Source organism: Manacus candei, unplaced genomic scaffold (assembly GCF_025592945.1).
Source record: "Manacus candei isolate 608988 ecotype Guabito, Panama unplaced genomic scaffold, ASM2559294v1 h1tg000045l, whole genome shotgun sequence".
In the NCBI taxonomy this organism is placed as follows: domain Eukaryota; kingdom Metazoa; phylum Chordata; class Aves; order Passeriformes; family Pipridae; genus Manacus; species Manacus candei.
In genome coordinates this window covers 54,758-81,830 of record NW_026138093.1, presented here as the reverse complement: position 1 = coordinate 81,830, position 27,073 = coordinate 54,758, and the positions used below count along the sequence as shown (strand labels likewise).

General features: G+C 47.9%; 1 protein-coding gene and 2 long non-coding RNA genes across 5 annotated transcripts; 2 read left to right on the top strand and 1 right to left on the bottom strand.

Annotated features, from left to right (window-relative positions):
* Nucleotides 1-3,577: 3,577 nt before the first annotated feature.
* Nucleotides 3,578-4,801, top strand: LOC127474966 (uncharacterized). 3 transcript variants are annotated; one of them, XR_007906020.1, is made up of 3 exons: nt 3,578-3,712; nt 3,857-4,190; nt 4,460-4,649. It is a non-coding gene; the product is annotated as an uncharacterized LOC127474966 (long non-coding RNA). The 3 variants fall into 3 exon arrangements; XR_007906019.1 differs by lacking the exon at nt 4,460-4,649 and adding an exon at nt 4,719-4,801 and having other exon boundaries at nt 3,579-3,682; nt 3,807-4,055; XR_007906018.1 differs by having other exon boundaries at nt 3,579-3,682; nt 3,807-4,190.
* A 50-nt stretch (nt 4,802-4,851) lies between these two features.
* On the top strand, nt 4,852-23,777 carry LOC127474871 (uncharacterized). Its single transcript, XM_051796188.1, has 8 exons — nt 4,852-4,893; nt 5,012-5,097; nt 6,440-6,544; nt 6,664-6,750; nt 12,696-13,049; nt 18,816-18,940; nt 19,995-20,063; nt 23,569-23,777. Exons 1-8 carry the CDS (start codon nt 4,863-4,865, stop codon nt 23,750-23,752), a joined length of 1,041 nt encoding a protein of 346 aa, XP_051652148.1. The 5' UTR covers nt 4,852-4,862; the 3' UTR covers nt 23,753-23,777.
* LOC127474971 (uncharacterized) lies at nt 5,327-6,263 on the bottom strand. The gene is made up of 2 exons (XR_007906026.1): nt 6,161-6,263; nt 5,327-5,594 (listed from the first exon to the last, which is right to left on the bottom strand). It is a non-coding gene; the product is annotated as an uncharacterized LOC127474971 (long non-coding RNA).
* Nucleotides 23,778-27,073: the final 3,296 nt, after the last annotated feature.

Below are 27,073 nucleotides of genomic sequence, written 5' to 3'. Positions count from 1 at the left end.
TTTCTTCTCTAAGCACGGCATTTTACCTGAATAAACAACCACCCACACTCACCCGGCCACGTCCCCACAATTAGCATTCGTAAGAGGAGCTGAGATTTTTAGGGACAATATCTTTTTTTGCTCTGTGCCCCCAGAAAGTTCTTATCACTCTTCACTCCCCACTTTGATTCAATACTCCAGGAAAACCTTTTTCCCCTGGGAAACTCACAGTTTTTCTGTTCAGTGGCCACTTGTGCTGTTTGGCAGGTGAGTTTGGAGGAGCAGAGCCAGGTGGTGGTGGGGAGGAGAAATTCAGGCCCAGAAATTCCAGGTGCTTTAACAGGAACTGTGCAAGGAAAATGCTGGTTTATAACTATGTGCCATTTATCCCTGTTTTATACTTGACCTTGCCATTCAGGTGCAGCAGCACGTTCGGATACATGTCCAGAATAAAGCCAAGTGCCAAAAAACGCTCAAAATATCACAAAATGTCTTTTATTACAGCGATAATAATAATAATAATAATAGTAATAAACTTAGCAAGAGGAATTAAAAATTAAAAAAAAGGATACAAAATAACTACCTTATCGGGTGGCATTAAAACAAACACTACGAAGAACATTTAATACAGAATTAACTAGTGAAAAGGGGATGCCAAAAAAGGATCTTAACACAGTATTATGATGACAATTAACACGAGATTGATTACTAAAAGAAGGGAAACTAAAGGAAAAAACACCATGAACATAAAAGGGGAATTAAAGGGAACACTAAAAGGATATTTTAAAAGGTTTGTTCTCTCAGTTGCTTCCGTTCTCACCCCTCTGGGCTCCAGTGATCAGCTGATTCAAAAGTGCCCCCCTCACGTACTGGGAGCGCTGGGAATGAACTGGGAGCGCTGGGGGGGGAAGCGGGAGTGAGCTGGGGTGTACTGGGAGCACTGGGAATGAAGTGGGAGCACTGGGAGGGGACTGGGAGCACGTGGGGGGGAACTGGGAGGGAACTGGGAGGGAATTGGGAGCACTGGGGGGGAACTGGGAGGCACTGGGAGAGAACTGGGAGCACTGTGGGGGGAAACTGGGAGGGAACTGGGATGAAACTGGGAGCACTGGGGGGGAACTGGGAGTGAACTGGGATATAGTAGGAGCACTGGGAATGAACTGGGAGCACTGGGAGTGAACTGGGAGCACTGGGATGGAACTGGGAGCACTGGGAGGGAACTGGTAGCACTTGGGGGGAACAGGGAGTAAACTGGGAGTGAACTGAGGGCACTGGGAGAGATACTGGGATGGAACTGGGAGCACTGGGAGGGAACTGGGAAAGAACTGGGATCGAACTGAGAGGGAACTGGCAGCACTGCCAGGGGGAACTGGGAGGGAACTGGGAGGGAACTGGGAGCACTGGGATGGAACTGGGAGTACTGGGAGGGAACTGGGAGCACTGGGAGAGAACTGGGATGGAACTGGGAGCACTGGGAGGGAACTGGGATGGAACTGGGAGTGAACTGGCAGCACTGCCAGGGGGAACTGGGAGGGAACTGGGAGTGAACTGGCAGCACTGCTGGGGGAACTGGGAGCACTGGGATTTGGGCTCCAGGGCCGGAGGGAAGCAAAGAGCCGCCACTTTCCTTTGCCGGGACTACAATTCCCGTCATGCCGCGCGCGGGGAAAGCGCAGGCGCGGCTTTCCCACCGCCCCGGCTGCACTGCGCAGGCGCGCCGGGAGTCCTCCGCAGGGAACTGCAACTCCCATGAGGCCTCGCGCGATCCGCCATTTTCCTTCCCGCCGCAGCGCCCCCTGCCGGCCCGGCGGACCGACCCCAGGGAAAGGGGATCTTAATACCCCTTGGAACCCCAGAGGCTGTACTGGGAGGCACTGGGAGGAACTGGGAGGCACTGGGGGTAACTGGGAGTGAACTGAGATGGAACTGGGAGCACTGGGAGGGCACTGGGCTAAACTGGGAGACACTGGGCTGTACTTGAAGGCACTGGGATAAACTGGAAGGCACAAGGAGGCACTGGGAGGTAACTGGAAGCACTGGGATAAACTGGGAGGTACTGGGAGGCACTAAAGGGAACTGGGAGCACTGGGAAGGAACTGGGTTCACTGGGATGGAACTGGGAGCACTGGGAGGGAACTGGGAGTGAACTGGGAAGGAAATAGGAGCACTGGGATGGAACTGGGAGCACTGGGGGGGGAACGAGGAGTGATACTGGGATGGAACTGGGAGCACCGGGCGGGAACTGGGAGGGAACTGGGATGGAACTGGAAGCACTGGGGGGAACTGGAAGTGAACTGGAATATACTGGGAGCACTGGGAATGAACTGGGAGCACTGGAAGGGAACTGGGAGCACTGGGGGGGGAACTGAGAGTGAGCTGGGAGGGAAGTGGGAGCACTGGGAGGGGGAATGGAAGCACTGGGAGTGAACTGGGAGAACTGGGGGGGAACTGGCAGCACTGGGGGGGAGCTAGGAGTGAACTGGGATGAAACTGGGAGCACTGCGGGGGAACTGGGAGTGAACTGGGATATACTAGGAGCACTGGGAGTTAACTGGGAGCACTGGAAGGGAACTGGGAGCACTGGGGGGGACTGAGAGAGAACTAGGAGTGAACTGGGAGGGCACTGGGAGTGAACTGGGCTGGAACTGGGAGCACCGGAGGGGGGAACTGAGGGCACTGGGAGAGCTACTGGGATGGCACTGGGCAGCCATGACCCCCCTCAAGGACTACAACTCCCGTGATGCCTCGCGCAGAGGCGGGCCAAAGGCCGTGACCGCGCTCTGATTGGCTGCGCTTGGTCGCGTGACTTCAGCGCACGCGCACAGCGCTCCGCTACTTTGCGCAGGCGCAGCTTTTGAGAGCTCGTGTGGTGACTACGACTCCCATGATGCCCCGCGCGATCCGCCATTTTCTTTCCTGCCGCAGCGCCTCTTCCGGCCCGGCGGACCGACCCCGGTGAAAGGGGATCTTAATACCCCTTCCGAACCCCGGAGACTGTACTGGGGGGCACTAGGAGAGCACTGGGAGGGGACTGGAATAAACTGGGAGGGACTGGGAGGAGGTTGGGGGAGACTGGGACGAACCGGGCCGAATCGGCGGCGCTTAGTCCCGCCCCCCGATCCCTATTGGTCATTTCATCCCGCGCCCCGCGCTCCCATTGGTCCGTTGTAAAACCGTGACAGCTCCCGCCGCTGTCCCGCCCCTGCTCGCTTCCCATTGGCCGGCTCTTACATCACCCCTCTCTCCCATTGGCTGGCGCGCAGGGGGCGTGGCCGCACGGCGCGGCGGGAAAACCGTGAGGGGGAAGGGGGGGGGGAGGAAGAATTTGGGGTAAAATCGGGGGAAAATGGGGTCGAAAAGGGGCGGGAGCGGCGGGGAAGGGGCGGGAGAGGGGGGTTAAAGGGAGCCCGGGGGGGTATAAGGGGGTCTGGGAGGGGAAAAGTGGGTTTGAGGGGGTAAAACGGCGGGTTTGGGGCTCCGTGAGGGCCTTTGGGGGGGGGGGGGAGGGAGGTTTGGGGGGTCCCTGAGGGACTTTGGGGGTCCTGGGGGGGTTTTGGGGGTCCCTGAGTGTCTTTTGGGGGTCCTGGAGGGATTTGGGGGGTCCTGGGTGGGTTTTGGGGGTCCCTGAGTGTCTTTTGGGGGTCCCTGAGTGATTTTTGGGGTCTTTGAGTGTCTTTTGGGGGTCCCTGAGCATCTTTTGGGGGTCCCTGAGGGCCTTTTGGGGGTCCTGGGGGTCTTTTGGGGTCCCTGAGTGTCTTTTGGGGGTCCCTGAGTGTCTTTTGGGGGGTCCTGGGGGGGGGTTTGGGGGTCCCTGAGTGTCTTTTGAGGTCCCTGAGTGATTTTTGGGGGTCCCTGAGTGATTTTTGGGGTCTTTGAGTGTCTTTTGGGGTCTCCTGTGAGGTTTTGGGGGTCCCTGAGCATCTTTTTGGGGTCCCTGAGTGTATTTTGGGTGGTCCTGGGGGGGTTTTGGGGGTCCCTGAGTGATTCTTGGGGTCCCTGAGTATCTTTTGGGGTCTCCTGGGGATGTTTTGGGGGTCCCTGAGCATCTTTTAGGGGTCCCTGAGTGTCTTTTGGGGGTCCCTGAGCCATTTTTGGGGTCCCTGAGCATCTTTTGGGGGTCCCTGAGTGTCTTTTGGGGGATCTTGGGGATGTTTTGGGGGTCCCTGAGTGATTTTTAGGGGTCCCTGAGCATCTTTTGGGGGTCCCTGAGTGTCTTTTTGGGGTCCTGGGGTGTTTTTGGGGTCCCTGAGAATGTTTTTGGGGTCCCTGAGTGTTTTCGGGGGTATCTTGGGGGTGTTTTGAGGGTCCCTGAATGTCTTTTGGGGGTCCCTGAGTGTATTTTGGGGGTCCCTGAGTATCTTTTGGGGTCTCCTGGGGGTGTTTTGGGCATCCCTGAGTGTCTTTTGGGGGATCCTGGATGGATTTTGGGGGTCTCTGAGTTTCTTTTGGGGTCCCTGAGTGTATTTTGGGGGTCCCTGAGTGATTTTTGGGGTCTTTGAGTATCTTCTGGGGGGTCCTGGGAAGGTTTTTGGGGTCCCTGAGTGTCTTTTGGGGTCCCTGAGCATCTTTTGGGGGTCCCTGCAGGTGTTTTTGGGGTCCCTGAGTGATTTTTGTGGGTCCTGGGAGTGTTTTGGGGGTCCCTGAGTGATTTTTTGGGTCTTTGAGTGTCTTTTGGGGGGTCCTGGGAAGGTTTTTGGGGTCCCTAAATGTCTTTTTGGGGTCCCTGAGGGCCTTTTGAGGGTCCTGGATGGATTTTGGGGGTCCCTGAGCATCTTTTAGGGTTCCCTGAGCATCTTTTTGGGGTCCCTGACTGATTTTTGGGGTCCCTTCCCCGTTTTAACCCCCCCAACCCCCTTTTTCCCCCCCTCCAGCCCCCCCAAAAAATGTCCCTCGAGGACTCTCCGCCGCTTCCAGGTGAGTTTTTTCCCCCCCAAAACCCCCCAAAATCCCCCAAAAAATCCCAAAATCCCCCCAAAACCCCCTAAATTTTTTTGGGGGGGTCTCTTTTTGTGTCTCCCCCCCCAAAAATCAGGTGAAGCCCCCCCGGTCCTGACTCGGCTGCTGCAGTTTTTGGGGGACGAGGGGCTGAGACCCCAAGTCAGGAAGGAGCTGCACCAGGTTTGGGGGGACCCCAAAAAACCAATTTTTGGGGTCCCCAAAAAAATCTGGGGGGATTTGGGGGGGATTTTGGGGTCTTTGAGGGGATTTTGGGGGGGGTTTAGGGGATTTTTAGGGTTTTTAGGGGATTTTTGGGGGGTTTTTAGGGGATTTTTGGGGGGTTTTTAGGGGATTTTTGGGGTCTCTGAGGGGATTTTTGGGGGTTTTTAGTGGATTTTTGGGGTCTCTGAGTGGATTTTTGGGGTCTCTGAGTGGATTTTTGGGGGGTTTTAGTGGATTTTTGGGGTCTCTGAGGGGATTTTTGGGGTTTTTTAGTGGATTTTTGGGGTCTCTGAGTGGATTTTTGGGGTCTCTGAGTGGATTTTTGGGGGGTTTTAGTGGATTTTTGGGGTCTCTGAGGGGATTTTTGGGGTTTTTTAGGGGATTTTTGGGGCCTCTGAGGGGATTTTTGGCGCCATTTTGTGGGGTTTGGGCGCCATTTTGTGGATTTTTGGGGTCTTTAAATGGATTTTTGGGGTCTCTGAGCTGATTTTTGGGGTCTTTAAATGGATTTTTGGGGTTTTTTAGTGGATTTTTGGGATCTCTGAGTGGGTTTTGGGGATTTTTAGTGGATTTTTGGGGTCCTTGAGTTGATTTTTGGGACCTTTAAGTGGATTTTTGGGGTCATTTAAATGAATTTTTGGGGTCTCCGAGTGGATTTTTGGGATCTTTGAGGGATTTGGGGGGTATTTTAATGGATTTTTGGGTTAATTTGTGGATTTTGGGGGTCTCTGAGTGGTTTTTTGGGGGTCTTTTAGTGGATTTTTGGGGTAATTTTGTGGATTTTTGGGGTCTCTGAGTGGAGTTTTGGGGTCTTTAAATGGATTTTTGGGGTCTTTGAGTCGTTTTTTTTGGATCTTTTAGTGGATTTTTGGGGTCTCTGAGTGGATTTTTGGGGTCTCAGAGGGGATTTTTAGGGTCTTTAAGTGGGTTTTTGGGATCTTTGAGGGATTTTGGGGGTATTTTAATGGATTTTTGGGGTTTTTTAGTGGATTTTTGGGCTCATTTTGTGGATTTTTGGGACCTTTAAGTGGATTTTTGGGGTCTCTGAGTGGATTTTTTAGGTTTTTTAATGGATTTTTGGGGTCTCTGAGTGGATTTTTGGGGTCTTTTATTGGACTTTTGGGGTCATTTTGTGGATTTTGGGGGTTTTTCAGTGGATTTTTTGGGTCTTTTTGTTGATTTTTGGGGTCATTTCATGGATTTTTAGGGTCTCTGAGTGCATTTTTGGGGTCTCTGAGGGGATTTTGGGATCTTTAAATGGATTTTTGGGCTCTCTGAGTGGTTTTTGGGCTCCCCCCAGGCCGAGGCCTCCCTGGCCCGTTCCCAGGAGATTTGGTTCCGCTGGGAAACCCTCTGGAGGCTTTTGGGGGAGATCCTGAGGGACCCCCGGGATTTGGAGCCTTCTGTGAGTTCAAAACCCCCCCAAAAAAACCCCAAAAAACCCCCAAAATCCCCCCAAAACTCCCCCAAATTCGGGGGGATCCCAAAAATCCCCAAATCCCCCCAAAATTCCCTTTTTTCCAGGTGCTGCAGGAGCTGCAGGAGGAGCTCACCTGGGCCCAGGTGAGGAGGGGCCACCCCGAAATCGCCCCCCTGGTGCCTCCCCCCAAGGTGAGACCCCAAAAAAAAAACCCCCAATTCCTGCTTGGGAAGAGCCCAAAATCCCAAATCACCCAAAAATCCCCAAAAAATCCCCAAAAAACACCCTGGGAACCCTCAAAAACCACCCTGGGAACCCCCAAAACCCCAAAAAACTCCCCAAAAATCCCCCAAAATCACCCAAAACCACCCAAAAATCCCAAAAAAACACCCTGGGACCCCCAGAAACCACCCTGGGAACCCCCAAAACCCCAAAAAACCACCCAAAAATCCCCCAAAATCACCCAAAACCACCCAAAAATCCCAAAAAAAACACCCTGGAACCCCCAGAAACCACCCTGGGAACCCCCAAAACCCCAAAAAACCACCCAAAAATCCCCATAAACCACCCTGGGAATCCCAAAAACCCCCAAAAACCACCCTGGGAACCCCCAAAAATCCCCAAAAACCACCCTGGGAACCCCAAAAATCCCCAAAAACCACCCTGGGAACCCCCAAAACCCTCAAAAACCACCCTGGGAACCCCAAAATTCCCCAAAACCACCCTGGGAACCCCCAAAAACCACCCTGGGAACCCCCAAAACCCCAAAAAACTACCCAAAAATCCCCAAAAACCACCCTGGGAATCCCAAAAATCCCCCAAAATTACCCCAAGAACCTCAAAAATCCCCCAAAACCACCCTGGGAACCCCCAAAAACCACCCTGGGAACCCCCAAAACCCCCAAAAACCACCCTGGGAACCCCCAGAAACCACCCTGGGAACCCCCAAAACCCCCAAAAACCACCCTGGGAACCCCCAAAACCACCCAAAAATCCCCAAAAACCACCCTGAGAACCCCGAAAAACCACCCCAAAACCCCCAAAAACCACCCTGGGAACCCCCAAAACCACCCAAAAATCACCAAAAAACCCAAAAATCCCCAAAACCCCCCCCCAAAACCCTCAAAAACCACGCTGGGAACCCCAAAATCCCCCAAAAACCACCCTAGGAACCCCCAAAACCACCCAAAAATCCCCAAAAACCACCCTGAGAACCCCGAAAAACCACCCAAAAATACCCAAAACCACCCTAGGAACCCCCAAAATCCCCAAAAACCACCCTGGGAACCTCCAAAACCCCCAAAAATCCCCAAAACCACCCTGGGAACCCCCAAAACCCTCAAAAAACACCCAAAAATCCCCCAAAACCACCCTGGGAACCCCCAAAAACCACCCAAAAATACCCCAAAACCACTCTGGGAACCCCCAAAACCACCCAAAAACCACCCTGGGAACCCCCAAAAACCACCCCGGGAATCCCCAAAATCCCCAAAAACCACCCTGGGAACCCCAAAACCCCCAAAAACCACCCTGGGAACCCCAAAACCCCTCAAAACCACCCAAAAATCCCCCAAAAACCACCCTGGGAACCCCCAAAACCCCCCAAAACCACCCCAAGAACCTCAAAACCTCCCTGGGAACCCCCAAAACCCTCACAAAACCACCCCAAAATCCCCCAGAAACCACCCTGGGAACCCCCAAAACCCCCAAAAACCATCCTGAGAACCTCAAATACCACCCTGGGAACCCCCAAAATCCCCAAAAACCACCCTGGGAACCCCAAAACCCCCAAAAACCACCCTGGGAACCCCAAAAACGACCCCAAAACTTTCCAAACCCACCCCAGGATCCCCCAAAACCACCCCAGGAACCCCCAAAATCACCCCGGGACCCCCTAAACCACTCCAGGACCCCCAAAATCATCTCAAGACCCCCCAAAACCCTCCCAGACAACCCCAAGACCCACAAAACCCACCCCAGGACCCCCCAAAATCACCCCAGGACCCTCCAAAACCCTCCCAGGCAATCCCAGGAACTCCAAAAATGACCCCCAAAACCACCCCAAGACCCCCTAAAACCACCCCAGGAACCCCAAAATCAACCCAAAATCACCCCCAAACCCCCCAGAATCACCCCAGGAACCCCAAAACCACCCCAGGACCCCCCAAAATCACTCCAAGAACCCCCCAAAATTCTCCCAAACCACCCCAGGACCCCCCAAAATCACCCCAAGACCCCTCAAAACCCTCCCAAACAACCCCAGAAACCCCAAAAATGACCCCAAAACTCCCCAAACCCACCCCAGGATCCCCCAAATCACCACAGGAACCCCCAAAATCACCCCAAATCCCCCCAGGAACCCCAAACCCACCCCAGGATCCTCCAAAACCCTCCCAGGCAATCCCAGGAACTCCAAAAATGACCCCAAAAACCACCCCAGGAACCCCAAAATCACCCCAAAACCCCCCCAGAATTAACCCAGGAACCCCAAAAACCACCCCAAGACCCTCCAAATCACCCCAAGACCCCCCAAAATTCTCCCAAACCACCCCAGGAACCCCAACAACCACCCCAGGAACCCCAAAAGCACCCCAAGACCCCCCAAAACCCTCCCAAACAACCCCAGAAACCCCAAAAACGACCCCAAAACTTTCCAAACCCACCCCAGGATCCCCCAAAACCACCCCAGGAACCCCCAAAATCACCCCGGGACCCCCTAAACCACTCCAGGACCCCCAAAATCATCTCAAGACCCCCCAAAACCCTCCCAGACAACCCCAAGACCCACAAAACCCACCCCAGGACCCCCCAAAATCACCCCAGGACCCTCCAAAACCCTCCCAGGCAATCCCAGGAACTCCAAAAATGACCCCCAAAACCACCCCAAGACCCCCTAAAACCACCCCAGGAACCCCAAAATCAACCCAAAATCACCCCCAAACCCCCCAGAATCACCCCAGGAACCCCAAAACCACCCCAGGACCCCCCAAAATCACTCCAAGAACCCCCCAAAATTCTCCCAAACCACCCCAGGACCCCCCAAAATCACCCCAAGACCCCTCAAAACCCTCCCAAACAACCCCAGAAACCCCAAAAATGACCCCAAAACTCCCCAAACCCACCCCAGGATCCCCCAAATCACCCCAGGAACCCCAAAATCACCCCAAAACCCCCCCAGAATCACCCCAGGAACCCCAAAAACCACCCCGGGACCCCCAAAATCACCCCAAGACCCCCCAAAACCCTCCCAAACCACCCCAGGACCCCCCAAAATCACCCCAGGAGCCCCAAATCCCACCCCAGGAACCCCAAAAACCACCCCGACAACCCCAGGAACCCCAAAAACGACCCCAAAACTTTCCAAAACCACCCCAGGAACCCCCAACTCCTGGGAACTGGGAGCACTGGGAGGGAACTGGGAGGGAACTGGGAGCACTGGGAGGGAACTGGGAGGGAACTGGGAGCACTGGGAGGGAACTGGGATATACTGGGAGTAAACTGGGAGCACTGGAATGGAACTGGGAGCACTGGGGGGGAACTGGGAGGGAACTGGGAGCACTGGGAGAGAACTGGGAGGGAACTGGGAGCACTGGGAGAGAACTGGGAGTGAACTGGGATGGAACTGGGAGCACTGGGGGGAACTGGGAGGGAACTGGGAGCACTGGGAGGGAACTGGGATATACTGGGAGGGAACTGGGAGCACTGGGAAGGAACTGGGAGCACTGGGGGGGAACTGGGAGGGAACTGGGAGCACTGGGTAGGAACTGGGAGGGAACTGGGAGCACTGGGAGAGAACTGGGAGTGAACTGGGATGGAACTGGGAGCACTGGGAGGGAACTGGGAGTGAACTGGGATGGAACTGGGAGCACTGGGGGGAACTGGGAGGGAACTGGGAGCACTGGGGGGGAACTGGGACAGAATTGGGAGCACTGGGGGGGAACTGGAATGGAACTGGGAGTGCTGGGAGTGAACTGGGAGCACTGGGAGGGAACTGGGAGTGAACTGGGAGCACTGGGAGGGAACTGGGGTGTTACTGGGGTGGAACTGGGAGTGAACTGGGAGCACTGGGGGGGACTGGAAGTGCTGGGGGAACTGGGAGTGATACAGAGAGGGAACTGGGAGCACTGGGAGCACTAGGAGTGAACTGGGATAGAACTGGGAGTGAACTGGGATAGAACTGGGATATCCTGGGAGTGAACTGGGAGCACTGGGAGGGAACTGGGAGGAAAGTGGGAGTGATACTAGGATGGAACTGGGAGAGAACTGGGATGGAACTGGGAACACTGGGAGAGAACTGGGAGAGAACTGGGAGGGAACTGGTATATACTGGGAGGGAACTGGGAGCACTGGGAGGGAAATGGGAGCATTGGGGGGAACTGGGAAGGAACTGGGAGGGAACTGGGAGTGAACTGGGAGCACTGGGGGGGAACTGGGAGGGAACTGGGATGGAACTGGGAGCACTGGGAAGGAACTGGGAGGGAACTGGGAGCACTGGGAAGGAACTGGGAGGGAACTGGGAGCACGGGGGGGAAACTGGGAGGGAACTGGGAATGAATTGGGAGCACTGGGGGGGAACTGGGAGGGAACTGGGATGGAACTGGGAACACTGGGAGAGAACTGGGAGGGAACTGGGAAGGAACTGGGAAGGAACTGGGAGAGAACTGGGAGGGAACTGGGATGGAACTGGGAGCACTGGGAGGGAACTGGGATCCAATTTAACCCCATTTTTCCCCCCAATCCCCAATTTCCCCCCCAAATTCCCAATTTTCCCCACAAATTTCCCCAAAATTCCTCCTTTTTTCCCCCCAATTTCCCCCCAAATTCCCATTTTTCCCCCCCAAAATCCCCAAAAAATTTCCCAAATCCCCCCAATTTCCCCCCAAATCCCAATTTTCCCCAAATCCCCAATTTCCCCCCAAAATTCCCAATTTCCCCCCAAATCCCCAAATTTTCCCCCAAATCCCCAATTTTCCCTCCAAATTCCCCCAAAATTCCTCCTTTTCCCCCAATTTCCCCCCAAATCCCAATTTCCCCCCAAATTCCCAAATTTCCCCCCAAATTCCCAATTTTTCCCCCCATTTTTCCCCCCAAATTCCCAATTTTTCCTAATTTTCCTCCAAATCCCCAATTTCCCCCTCCAAATTCCCAATTTTCTCCCCAAATTTCCCCCAAATTCCCAATTTTCCTCTCCCAAAATTCCCAATTTTTCCCATTTTCCCCATTTCCCACCCCCAAATTCCCCCCCAAATCCCCCAAAAATTTCCCAAATTCCCCCAATTTCCCCCCAAAATCTCCAATTTCCCCCCAAATTCCCAATTTTTCCCAATTTTCCCCCCAAATTCCCCAAAAATTCCTCCTTTTTTCCCCCCAAATTCCCATTTTTCCCCCCCCAAATTCCCAATTTTCCCCCAAATTTCCCCCCAAAATTTCTCCTTTTCCCTCTAATTCCCCCCAAATTCCCAATTTTTCCCCTCAAATTTCCCCCCAAATTCCCAATTTTCCCCCCCAAATTCCCATTTTTCCCCCCTAAAATCCCCCAAAAATTTCCCAAATCCCCCCAATTTCCCCCAAATCCCCCCAATTCCCCCCAAATTCCCAATTTTCCTCCACCAAAATCCCCAATTTTTCCCATTTTCCCCATTTCCCACCCCCAAATTCCCAATTTTTCCCCCCAAATTTCCCCCCAAATTCCCAATTTCCCCCAAATCCCCAATTCCCCCCCCAAATTCCCCCAAAATTCCTCCTTTTCCCCCCAAATTTCCCCCAAATTCCCAATTTCCCCCGAAAATTCCCAATTCCCCCCCCAAATTCCCAATTTTCCCCCCAAATTCCCCATTTTCCCCCCAAAATTCCCCAAATTCCCATTTTTCCCCCCAAATCCCCCAAAAATTTCCCAAATCCCCCCAATTTTCCCCCAAATTCCCAATTTTTCCCCCCAAATTTCCCCCCAATTTTCCCCCCAAATCCCCAATTTTTCCCAATTTCCCCCCCAAATTCCCCAAAAATTCCTCCTTTTTCCCCCCCAATTTCCCCCCAAATTCCCAATTTTCCCCCTCAAAATCCCCCAAAAATTTCCCAAACCCCCCCAATTTCCCCCCCAAATCCCCAAAATTCCCCATTTTTCCCATTTTTCCAGCGCTCCCCTTCCCTCCCCTCCCTCCTCCTGCCGGAGCTGGAGCGGCGCCTGCGGGAAAACCGGGATCAGCTCCAGGATTTCCTGCTGGGAATTCCCAAAAATCCCCCGGGAATTCCCAAAAATCCCCCCGGAATTCCCAAAAACCCCCCCGGAATCCCCAAAAACCCCCCCGGAATTCCCAAAAACCCCCCCGGAATTCCCAAAAACCCCCCTGGAATTCCCGGAATTCCGGAGGGAATTCCCGGAATTCCGGAGGGGCTCCTGGAAGGGCAAAAGCTGCGGCTGAGCCGGGAGAAACGGCGGGAGAGGGAAAACCGGGAACGGCTGGAAAAGGCCCGGCGGGAACACGGAGAGGTGGGAAAAAATTGGGCACAAAATGGGCAAAAAATGGGCAAAAAATGGGTAAAAAATGGGCAAAAAATGGGCAAAAAATGGGGAAAAAATGGGGAAAAAATGGGGAAAAAATGGGTAAAAATTGGGCAAAAAATGGGGAAAAAATGGGTGAAAAATGGGTAAAAATTGGGCAAAAAATGGGTAAAAAATGGACAAAAATTGGGCACAAAATGGGTAAAAAATGGACAAAAAATGGGTAAAAAATGGGCAAAAAATGGGCAAAAAATGGGCAAAAAATGGGTAAAAAATGGGGGAAAAATGGGTAAAAAATGGGCAAAAAATGGGTAAAAAATGGGTAAAAAATGGGCAAAAAATGGGTAAAAAATGGGTAAAAAATGGGGGAAAAATGGGCACAAAATGGGTAAAAAATGGGTAAAAAATGGGCAAAAAATGGGTAAAAAATGGGGGAAAAATGGGCACAAAATGGGGGAAAAATGGGTAAAAAATGGGCAAAAAATGGGGGAAAAATGGGCAAAAAATGGGCAAAAAATGGGCACAAAATGGGTAAAAAATGGGTAAAAAATGGGCACAAAATGGGCACAAAATGGGTAAAAAATGGGTAAAAAATGGGTAAAAATGGGTAAAAAATGGGGAAAAAATGGGGGAAAAATGGGTAAAAATTGGGTAAAAAATGGGGAAAAAATGGGGAAAAAATGGGTAAAAATTGGGCAAAAAATGGGTAAAAATTGGGTAAAAAATGGGTAAAAAATGGGTAAAAAATGGGCAAAAAATGGGCAAAAAATGGGTAAAAAATGGGGGAAAAATGGGTAAAAAATGGGCAAAAAATGGGTAAAAAATGGGTAAAAAATGGGCAAAAAATGGGTAAAAAATGGGGGAAAAATGGGCACAAAATGGGGGAAAAATGGGTAAAAAATGGGCAAAAAATGGGGGAAAAATGGGCAAAAAATGGGCAAAAAATGGGCACAAAATGGGTAAAAAATGGGTAAAAAATGGGCACAAAATGGGCACAAAATGGGTAAAAAATGGGTAAAAAATGGGTAAAAATGGGTAAAAAATTGGGCAAAAAATGGGTAAAAAATGGGCACAAAATTGGGTAAAAAATTCACACAGATTGGGCACAGAAATCACCCAAAATGGGCAAAAAATTGGGCAAAAAATGGACAAAAAATGGATCAAAAATTCACCCAAATTGGGCAAAAAATTCACAGAAATTGGACTCAAATTGGAAACAAAATTCACCCAAATTGAACCAAAATTCACCCAAATTGGACCCAAAATTTGCCTGAATTAGACCCAAAATTCACCCAAATTGGACCCAAAATTCACCCAAATTGGACCCAAAATTCACCCAAATTGGGCAAAAAATTCACACAAATTCGACTCAAATTGGACCCAAAATTGATCCAAATTGGACCAAAAATTCACTCAAATTTGACTCAAATTGGACCAAAAATTCACACAAAATTCATCCAAATTGGGCAAAAAATTCACTCAAATTTGACTCAAAATTCACCCAAATTGAACCCAAATTGGACCAAAAATTCACTCAAATTTGACTCAAATTGGACCCAAAATTCACCCAAATTTGACACAAAATTCACACCAAATGGGCAAAAAATGGATCAAAAATTCACACAAATTGGGCAAAAAATGGATCAAATTTGACTCAAAATTCACCCAAAAATCACCCAAATTGGGCAAAAAATGGATCAAAAATTCACACAAATTGGGCAAAAAATTCACACAAATTTGACAAAAAATGGGCACAAAATTCACCCAAAATGAGCAAAAAATGGATCAAAAATTCACCCAAATTAGACACAAAATTCACCCAAAATTCACAGAAATTGGGCAAAAAATGGATCAAAAATTCACACAAATTGGGCAAAAAATTCACTCAAATTTGACCCAAATTGGACCCAAAATTCACACAAAATGGACCCAAAATTCACACAAAATGGGCCCAAAATTCAGCCAAAATGGACACAAAATTCACCCAAAATGGGCCCAAAATTCACCCAAAATGGGCAAAAAATGGATCAAAAATTCACTCAAATTGGACCAAAATTCACCCAAAATTCACACAAATTTGACACAAAATTCATTCAAAATTCACCCAAAATTCACTCAAATTGGACCGAAAATTCACAAAAATTTGACCCAAAATTCACAAAAATTTGACCCAAAATTCACACAAATTGGACCCAAAATTTACCCAAATTTGACACAAAATTCACCCGGATTGGGCAAAAAATTCACACAAATTTGACACAAAATTCACCCAAATAGGACTCAAAATTCACACAAATGGGACCCAAAATTCACCCAAATTGGACCAAAAATTCACCCAAAATTCACCCAAAATGGGCCCAAAATTCACCCAAAATGGGCAAAAAATGGATCAAAAATTCACTCAAATTTGACACAAAATTCACCCAAAATTCACCCAAAATGGGCAAAAAATGGATCAAAAATTCACCCAAATTGAGCAAAAAATGGATCAAAAGTTCGCCCAAATTGGGCAAAAAATTCACACAAAATTCACACAAAATTTATCCAAAATGGGCAAAAAATTCACACAAAATTCACCCAAATTGGGCAAAAAATTCATTCAAATTTGACTCAAATTGGACCCAAAATTCACACAAAATGGGCAAAAAATTCACTCAAAATTCACACAAAATGGGCAAAAAATTCACTCAAATTTGACTCAAAATTCACCTAAATTGGACCAAAAATTCACACAAAATTCATCCAAATTGGACCCAAAATTCACCCAAAATGGACTCAAGATTCACCTAAATTGGGCAAAAAATTCACACAAATTTGACTCAAAATTCACCCAAATTCATCCAAATTTGACACAAAATTTATCCAAAATTCACTCAAATTGGACCCAAAATTCACAAAAATTGCACCAAAAATTCACACAAATTGGGCACAAAATTCACCCAAAATGGGCAAAAAATGGATCAAAAGTTCACACAAATTGGGCAAAAAATTCATTCAAATTTGACCCAAATTGGACCAAAAATTCACTCAAATTGGACTCAAAATTCACCCAAAATTCACCCAAAATGGGCAAAAAATGGATCAAAAATTCACACAAATTGGGCCAAAAATTCACTCAAATTTGACTCAAATTGGACCCAAAAATTCACCCAAAATGGACCCAAAATTCACACAAAATGGGCCCAAAATTCAGCCAAAATGGACACAAAATTCACCCAAAATGGGCACAAAATTCAGCCAAATTGGGCAAAAAATGGATCAAAAATTCACTCAAATTTGACACAAAATTCACCCAAAATTCACCCAAAATGGGCAAAAAATGGATCAAAAGTTCACCCAAATTGGGCAAAAAATTCACACAAAATTCACACAAAATTTATCCAAAATGGGCAAAAAATTCACACAAAATTCACCCAAATTGGGCAAAAAATTCATTCAAAATTCACCCAAAATTCACTCAAATTGGACCGAAAATTCACAAAAATTTGACCCAAAATTCACAAAAATTTGACCCAAAATTCACACAAATTGGACCCAAAATTTACCCAAATTTGACACAAAATTCACCCGGATTGGGCAAAAAATTCACACAAATTTGACACAAAATTCACCCAAATAGGACTCAAAATTCACACAAATGGGACCCAAAATTCACCCAAATTGGACCAAAAATTCACCCAAAATTCACCCAAAATGGGCCCAAAATTCACCCAAAATGGGCAAAAAATGGATCAAAAATTCACTCAAATTTGACACAAAATTCACCCAAAATTCACCCAAAATGGGCAAAAAATGGATCAAAAGTTCACCCAAATTGGGCAAAAAATTCACACAAAATTCACACAAAATTTATCCAAAATGGGCAAAAAATTCACACAAAATTCACCCAAATTGGGCAAAAAATTCATTCAAATTTGACTCAAATTGGACCCAAAATTCACACAAAATGGGCAAAAAATTCACTCAAAATTCACACAAAATGGGCAAAAAATTCACTCAAATTTGACTCAAAATTCACCTAAATTGGACCAAAAATTCACACAAAATTCATCCAAATTGGACCCAAAATTCACCCAAAATGGACTCAAGATTCACCTAAATTGGGCAAAAAATTCACACAAATTTGACTCAAAATTCACCCAAATTCATCCAATTTTGACACAAAATTTATCCAAAATTCACTCAAATTGGACCCAATTCACAAAAATTGCACCAAAAATTCACACAAATTGGGCACAAAATTCACCCAAAATGGGCAAAAAATGGATCAAAAGTTCACACAAATTGGGCAAAAAATTCATTCAAATTTGACCCAAATTGGACCAAAAATTCACTCAAATTGGACTCAAAATTCACCCAAAATTCACCCAAAATGGGCAAAAAATGGATCAAAAATTCACACAAATTGGGCCAAAAATTCACTCAAATTTGACTCAAATTGGACCCAAAAATTCACCCAAAATGGACCCAAAATTCACCCAAAATTCACCCAAAATGGGCACAAAATTCACCCAAAATGGGCACAAAATTCAGCCAAATTGGACCAAAAATTCACACAAATTTGACACAAAATTCACCCAGAATTCACCCAAAATGGGCAAAAATGGATCAAAAATTCACACAAATTGGGCAAAAAATTCACACAAAATTCATCCAAATTGGGAAAAAAATGGATCAAAAATTCACCCAAATTGGACTCAAAATTCACCCAAATTGGACCAAAATTCACCCAAATTGGACCCAAAATTCACCCAAAATTAAAGGGGAATAAATGGGATTTTGGGGGGATTAAATGGGATTTTGGGGGGATTAAATGGGATTTTTGGGGGGATTTAAAGGGAAAAAAATGGGATTTTTGGGGAGGATTAAATGAGATTTTGGGGGGATTAAATTGGATTTTGGGGGGAATAAATGGGATCTTTGGGGGGATTAAATGGGATTTTGAGGGAATAAATGGGATTTTTGGGGGAATTGAAAGGAAAAAAATGGGATTTTTGGGGGGATTAAATTGGATTTTGGGGGGGTTTAAAGGAGATTAAATTGAATATTTGGGGGGATTAAATGGGATTTTGGGGGCATTAAAGTGGAATAAATTGGATTTTTGGGGGGGATTAAATGGGATTTTTTGGGGAGGATTAAATGGGAAAAAAATGGGATTTTGGGGGGATTAGATGGGATTTTGGGGGTTTAAATGAGAATAAATGGGATTTTGGGGGGGATTAAATTGGATTTTGGGGGGGTTAAAGTGGAATAAATGGGATTTTGGGGAGGATTAAATTGGATTTTGGGGGTTTAAAGGAGATTTTGGGGGGGGTTAAAGGGGAATAAATGGGATTTGGGTGGGAATAAATGGGATTTGGGTGGGAATAAATGGGATTTGGGGGGGAATAAATGGGATTTTTGGGGGGATAAAAGGGGAATAAATGGGATTTTGGGGGGTTTAGATGGGATTTTGGGGGGAATAAATGGGATTTTGGGGGGATTAAATGGGAATAAATGGGATTTTTGGGGGGATTAAATGGGATTTTTGGGGAGGATTAAAAGGAAAAAAAATGGGATTTTTGGGAGGATTAAATGGGATTTTTGAGGGGTTTAATGGGATTTTGGGGGGATTAAATGGGATTTTTGAGGGGTTTAAATGGCATTTTGGGGGGAATAAATTGGATTTTGGGGTCTAAAACCGAATAAATCAAATTCTGGGACCTTTGGGGGCTGATTTGGGGCCCCCCTGACCCATTTTCTCTCCCCCCCCAGGTCCTGGCCCAGCTCCACTCCCAGCTGGCCCAGCTGGACTCGCTGCGGGCGGCTCAGGAGCCCCTGGACGGGGCCCTGGGGCAGCACCTGGAGGGCAAAACCCGCCTGCTGCTGCTCAGGGCCCGGTGAGGGGCGGGGCTCATTAGCAGCTCATTTGCATAACCCCCAGAGACTCCCAGGGGCACCCAGGGACCAAACCAGTAACTCCCAGTATGAACCAGTAACTCCCAGTAACCCCCAGACCCCAAACCAGTAACTCCCAGTAACCCCCAGGGACCCCCAGACCCCAAACCAGTAACTCCCAGTGACTCCCAGTATAAACCAGTAACTCCCAGTAACTCCCAGTAACTCCCAGACCCCAAACCAGTAACTCCCAGTATGAACCAGTAACTCCCAGTAACTCCCAGTAACTCCCAGTAGCTCCCAGTTACTCCCAGTAACCCCCAGACCCCAAACCAGTAACTCCCAGTAACTCCCAGTGACTCCCAGCGACCCCCAGACCCCAAACCAGTAACTCCCAGTAACTCCCAGTAAGCCCCAGACCCCAAACCAGTAACTCCCAGTAACTCCCAGTAACCCCCAGACCTCAAACCAGTAACTCCCAGTAACTCCCAGTGACTCCCAGAGCCCAAACCAGTAACTCCCAGTGACCCCCAGACCCCAAACCAGTAACTCCCAGTATGAACCAGTAACTCTCAGTGACTCCCACTGACCACAGACCCCAAACCAGTAACTCCCAGTCCCTCCCAGTAACTCCCAGTGACTCCCAGTAACTCCCAGCACCTAGAGGCCAAGGCCCGGCTGCTGCTGCTCAGGGCCCGGTGAGGGGCGGGGCTCATTAGCATCTCATTTGCATAACCCCCAGAGACTCCCAGGGGCACCCAGGGACCAAACCAGTAACTCCCAGTATGAACCAGTAACTCCCAGTGACTCCCAGTAACCCCCAGACCCCAAACCAGTAACTCCCAGTAACTCCTAGTAACTCCCAGTGACCCCCAGACCCCAAACCAGTAACTCCCAGTATAAACCAGTAACTCCCAGTAACCCCCAGTAAGTCCCAGTGACTCCCAGTAACCCCAGACCCCAAACCAGTAACTCCCAGTAACTCCAGACCCCAAACCAGTAACCCCCAGTCCCTCCCAGTGCCCCCCTAATTAGCATCTCATTAATATTCATCAGGCTGGAGGAGCTGCAGCTCCTATTGGACACTTACCCCGCCCCCACCCTGGAGGCCCATCGGCGAATCAGGTGAGGGCAGGACCCCCCGAGCCCCGCCCACCTCATTTGCATAACCCTGACCCCTCCCTGTCATAACTCACCCCCTCATTAGCATAACCTCATTAGCATAACCCCGCCCCTCATTAAGGTGAGCCTACTCATCACACAGCCCTTTCTGGCTCATTAGCATAACCCCACCCCTTCCTGTTGTAACCACGCCCCTTCCCATCAACGCTTCATTACCATAACCCCGCCCCTTCCTGCCATAACCCCGCCCCTTCCCATCAACACTTCATTACCATAACCCCACCCCTTCCTGTCATAACCACGCCCCTTCCCACCAACACTTCCTTACCATAGCCCCGCCCCTTCCTGATATAACCCCGCCCCTCCCACCAACGCTTCATTACCATAACCCCGCCCACTCCTAACACTCATTACCATAACCCTGCCCCCTCCCTTCAGTACCGTAACCCCGCCCCCTCCCAACACTTCATTACCATAACCCCGCCCCTTCACAGCTCTTCATTACCATAGACCCGCCCCTTCCCACCTTAACCCCGCCCCTCCCAAATCTTCATTTCCATAATCCAGCCCCTTCCCCAACACTTCATTAGCATAACCCCACCCTTTCTTACTGTAACTCCACCCCCTCCCACCATCACTTTATTACCATAACCCCGCCCCTCCCAGCTCTTCATTACCATAACCCCGCCCCTTCCCACTGTAACCCCGCCCCTTCCAACACCACTTCATTACCATAACCCCGCCCCTTCCCAACGTAACCCCACCCCTCCCAACACTTCATTACCATAACCCTGCCCCTCCCAGCTCTTCATTACCATAGCCCCGCCCATTTCCACCTTAATCCCCGCCCATCCCACCAGTTCATTACCATAGCCCCACCCACTCTCAACACTTCATTACCATAACCCTGCCCCTTCCTGCCGTAACCCCACCCCTTCCCAGCAACACTTCATTACCATAACCCCGCCCCTTCATGTCATAACTCCGCCCCTTCCCACCACTTCATTGTGATAACCCCGCCCCTTGCTGTCATAACCCCGCCCCCTCCCACCAACACTTCATTACCATAACCCCGCCCCCCCAACACCTCATAACCATAACCCCGCCCCTTCCTGTCATAACCACGCCCCTTCCACCAACTCTTCATTACCATAACCCCGCCGCTCTCACCAACACTTCATTACCATAACCCCGCCCCTTCCAACACCACTTCATTACCATAACCCCGCCCCTTCCAACACCACTTCATTACCATAACCCCGCCCCTTCCAACACTTCATTACCATAACCCCGCCCCTTCCCAACGTAACCCCGCCCCTCCCAACACTTCATTACCATAACCCCGCCCCCTCCCACCACTTCATTTCTATAACCCCACCCCTTCCTGCCATAACCCCGCCCCTCTCACCAACACTTCATTACCATAACCCCACCCCTTTGTACCGTAACCCCGCCCCTCCCAACACTTCATTACCATAACCCTGCCCCTCCCAGCTCTTCATTACCATAGCCCCGCCCATTTCCACCTTAATCCCCGCCCATCCCACCAGTTCATTACCATAGCCCCACCCACTCTCAACACGTCATTACCATAACCCCGCCCCTTACCCACCTGACCACGCCCCCTCATTACAACAATGGGATTACAGCTTATTGATGTAATTAACATTAAATTAGCATAAAATTAACGTGAAAAATGACATAAAATTGGCATAAAATTAATATAAAATTAATGTAAAATTAACATAAAATTAACATGAAATATAAGGAAAAAATTAACATTAAAATAACATAAAATTAACATTAAAATAACATAAAATTCACATAAAATTAATATAAAAATAGCATAAAATTAACATAAATTTTAACATAAAACTAACAAAAATTAACATAAAACTAACATAAAAATACCATAAAATTAACACTAAGTTTACATAAAAATAGCATAAAAATTAACATTAAAATAACATTGAAATTAACATTAAATTAACACAAAATTTGCTTAAAAAATAGCATGAAAATTAACATAAAACTAACAAAACATAACATAAAAATAATATAAAATTACCATAAATGTTAAGATAAAAAATAACATAAAATTAACATAAAATTAACATAAAAAGAGCATAAAATTAATATTAAAATTACATAAAATTCACATAAAATTAATATTAAAATTACATAAAATTCACATAAAATTAATATTAAAATTACATAAAATTCACATAAAATTAATAATAAAATAACATAAAATTAACAAATATTAACACAAAACTAACAAAAAAAATAACATAAAATTCACATAAAAATAACATAAAATTCACATAAAAATCACATAAAAATTAACACAAAACTAACATAAAATTCACATAAAATTAACATTAAAATAACATAAAATCAACATAAAAATAACATAAAATTAACATTAAAATAACATAAAAATTAAAATTAAAATAACATAAAATCAACATAACATTTACATAAAATTCACATAAAAATAACATAAAGTTAACATAAAAATAACATAAAAATTAACATTAAAATAACATAAAATCAACATTAAAAGAACATAAAATTAACATAAAAATAACATAAAAATTAACATTAAAATAACATAAAATCAACATAAAAATAACATAGAATTCACATAAAAATACCATAAAATTAACATAAAATTAGCATAAAATTAACATAAAATTTACATAAAAATAACATAAAATTAACATAAAAATTAACATAAAAATTAACATTAAAATAACATACAATCAACATAAAAATAACATAAAATCAACATAAAATTTACATAAAATTCACATAAAAATAACATAAAATTAACATAAAAATACCATAAAAATTAACTGTAAAATAACATAAAATCAACATAAAAATAACATAAAAATTATCATTAAAATAACATAAAATCAACATAAAAATAACATAAAATTCACATAAAAATAACATAAAATTAACATTAAATTAACATAAAATTAGCATAAAATTAACATTAAAATAACATAAAATTAACCTAAAATTAACATAAAAATAACAAAATTAACATAAAATTCACATTAAAATAACATAAAAATTAACATTAAAATAACATAAAATCAACATTAAAATAACATAAAATTCACATAAAAATAACATAAAATTAACATTAAAAGAACATAAAATCAACATAAAATTTACATAAAATTTACATAAAAATAACATAAAAATTAACATTAAAATAACATAAAATCAACATAAAAATAACATAAAATTCACATAAAAATAACATAAAATTAACATTAAAAGAACATAAAATCAACATAAAATTTACATAAAATTCACATAAAAATAACATAAAAATTAACATGAAAATAACATAAAATCAACATAAAAATAACATAGAATTCACATAAAAATAACATAAAAATTAACATTAAAATAACCTAAAATTCCCATAAACCCAACACCGATTTACCCATAAATCCCCATCTCATTAGCATAACCCCGCCCCCTCCAGGGCGTGTCTCTCCCAGTCCATCCAGGGGGCGGAGTCGGAGGCGGAGTCGCTGGGGGCGGAGCTTGCTGCCCGCCGGGCGCTGGGCCCGGAGCTGCTGCCATTGGCCGAGGAGCTGGGGCGTGTCCGACGGAGGGCGGAGCTAGCCCGGGAGGCCCTGGGGAAGCTCCGCCCACCCCGGCCCTGACCACGCCCACCGGAAAAGAAATCGGGGGTTTTATTCACAAATAAAAATAAATCCGGGGGGTTTTGGGGTCGGATTTGAGGGATTTGGGCAAAGGGGGCGGGGCTTGGGGGGGAACTGGGAGCACTGGGAATGAACTGGGAGCACAGGGAGGGGACTGGGATGGAACTGGGAACACTGGGAGGGAACTGGAAGTGAACTGGGAGGGAACTGGGAGTGAACTGGAAGCACTGGGAAGGAACTGGGAGGGAACTGGGAGAACTGGGATTGATCTGGGAGCACTGGGAGGGAACTGGGAGCACTGGGAAGGAACTGGGAGTGAACTGGGAGCACTGGGGGGGGACTAGGAATGAACTGGGAGCACTGGGATGGAACTGGGAGTGAACTGAGATGGAACTGGGAGCACTGGGAGTGAACTGGGAGGAACTAGGAGTGAACTGGGAGCACTGGGAGGGAACTGGGATGGAACTGGGAGCACTGGGAATGAACTGGGAGGGAACTGGGATGGAACTGGGAATGAACTGGGAGCACTGGAATGGAACTGGGAGTGAACTGGGAGCACTGGGAGGGAACTAGGAGGGAACTGGGATGGAACTGAGAGTAACTGGGAGCACTGGGGGCGAACTGGGAGAAATGGGAGGGAACTGGGAGCACTGGGAGCACTGGAATGGAACTGGGAGGGAACTGGGAGCACTGGGAATGAACTGGGATGGAACTGGGAGCACTGGGAGGGAACTGGGAGCACTGGGAATGAACTGGGAGGGAACTGGGAGTGAACTGGGATGGAACTGGGAGGGAACTGGGAGCACTGGGGGGGAACTGGGAGCACTGGGAGGGAACTGGGACAGAATTGGGAGTACTGGGATGGAACTGGGAGTGAACTGGGAGCACTGGGGGGGAACTGGGAATGAACTGGGAGCACTGGGAGGGAACTGGGGGGGAACTGGGAGCACTGGGAGGGAGCTGGGAAGGAACAGGGAGTGAACTGGGAGCACTGGGAGTAAACTGGGAAGGAACTGGGAGGGAACTGGGAGCACTGGGAGTAAACTGGGAAGGAACTGGGAGGGAACTGGGAGCACTGGAGGAACTGAAAGGGAACTGGGAGCGCTGGGAAGGAACTGGGAGCACTGGGAGGGAACTGGGATGGAACTGGGATATACTGGGAGTGAACTGCGATCACTGGGATCACTGGGATGGAACTGGGAATGAACTGGGAGCACTGGGAGGGAACTGGGAATGAACTGGGAGCACTGGAATGGAACTGGGATGGAACTGGGAGCACTGGGAATGAACTGGGAGGGAACTGGGATGGAACTGGGAGTGAACTGAGATGGAACTGGGAGCACTGGGAGGGAACTGGGAGGGGACTGGGAGGGGATTGGGAGGGACTGGGAGGCACTGGGAGGGACTGGGAGGGGACTGGGATATACTGGGAGCACTGGGAGGGACTGGGAGGGAACTGGGATATACTGGGAGCACTGGGGGCGTGTCCGCCGGGGGGGCGGAGCGAGCGCGGGAGGCCCTGGGGAAGCTCCGCCCACCCCGGCCCTGGCCACGCCCACCGAAAAATAAATGGGGTTTTTTTGGGGTCGGATTTGTGGGATTTGGGGAATGGGGGCGGGGCTGGGGGGGGAGGGGACTGGGAGGGGATTGGGGGGGACTGGGAGGGGACTGGGAATGAACTGGGAAGGAACTGGGAGGGAACTGGGAGGGAACTGGGAGGGAATTGTGGGGTAACTGGGAGCACTGGGAGGGAACTGGGACCACTGGGGGGAACTGGGAGTGAACTGGGAGCACTGGGAGTAAACTGGGAGTGCTGGGAGGGAACTGGGAGGGATTGGGAGGGAACTGGGAATGAACTGGGAGCACTGGGGAGGAACTGGAAGTGAACTGGGAGGGAACTGGGAGTGAACTGGAAGCATTGGGGGGGAACTGGGATGGAACTGGGAGCACTGGGAGTGAACTGGGATTAAACTGGGATATACTGGGAGCACTGGGGGCGTGTCCGCCGGGGGGCGGAGCTAGCCCGGGAGGCCCTGGGGAAGCTCCGCCCACCCCGGCCCTGGCCACGCCCACCGGAAAAGAAATCGGGGGTTTTTATTCACAAATAAAAATAAATCGGGGGGTTTTGGGGTCGGATTTGGGGGATTTGGGCAAAGGGGGCGGGGCTTGGGGGGGAGGGGACTGGGGGGGACTGGGAGGGGACTGGGAGCACTGGGAGAGAACTGGGAGTGATATTGGGAGCACTGGGAATGAACTGGGAGCACTGGGAATGAACTGGGATGGAACTGGGAGTGAACTGGAAGCACTGGGAGGAAAACTGGGGGGGACTGGGAGGGAACTGGGACCACTGGGAGTAACTGGGAGTGAACTGGGAGCACTGGGGGGGAAGTGGGAGCACTGGGGGGGAACTGGGAGCACTGGGATTGAACTGGGAGTGAACTGGGAACACTGGGATTGAACTGGGAGTGAACTGGGAGCACTGGAGAGGGACTTGGAGTGAATTGGGATGTACTGGGAGGGAACTGGGAGCACTGGGAGTAAAGTGGGAGTGAACTGGGAGCACTGGGAGGGAATTTGGAGTACTGGGAGGGAACTGGGATGGAACTGGGAGCACTGGGATTGAACTGGGAATGAACTGGGAGCACTGGGAGTGACACTGGGATGGAATTGGGAGCACTGGGAGGGAACTGGGAAGGAACTGGGATGGAACTGGGAGAACTGGGAGCACTGGGAGGGAACTGGGAAGGAACTGGGATGGAACTGGGAGAACTGGGAGCACTGGGAGGGAACTGGGATTTGGGATCCAGGGAAGGGATTTCTTGCCCTTTTCCCCGTGGATTCGTTGCCCTTTTTCCATGGATTTTTTACCCTTTTTTCCATGGATTTGTTTCCCTTTTTTCATGAGTTTTTGCCCCTTTTTCCATGAATTTTTTGCTCCTTTTCCATGGATTTGTTGCCTTTTTTCCCACGGATTTGTTGCCCTTTTTCCATGGATTTTTTTACTCTCATTTTCCATGAATTTGGTGCCTTTTTTCCCATGGATTTGTTGCCCCCTTTTCCATAGATTTTTGCCCTTTTTTCCATGAATTTTTGCCTTTTTTTTCATAGATTTTTTGCCCTTTTTTCCATGGATTTGGTCCCTTTTTTCCCATGGATTTTTTGCCCCTTTTCCCACGAATTTGGTACCTGTTTTCCATGGATTTTTTTTGCCCTTTTTCCATGGATTTGTTGCCCTTTTTCCCATGGATTTTTTGCCACTTTCCCATGGATTTTTGCCCCTTTTTCCATGGATTTTTGTCCCATTTTCCATGTATTTTTTCC

Excerpts from the sequence above, each read along its gene's own strand:
- LOC127474871 (XM_051796188.1), top strand. The coding sequence starts at position 4,863 with ATGTCCCTCGAGGACTCTCCGCCGCTTCCAG. Across the intron at positions 6,545-6,663 it reads CCCGGGATTTGGAGCCTTCT|GTGCTGCAGGAGCTGCAGGA; the intron begins GTGAGTTCAAAA and ends CCTTTTTTCCAG. Across the intron at positions 20,064-23,568 it reads GAGGCCCATCGGCGAATCAG|GGCGTGTCTCTCCCAGTCCA; the intron begins GTGAGGGCAGGA and ends CGCCCCCTCCAG.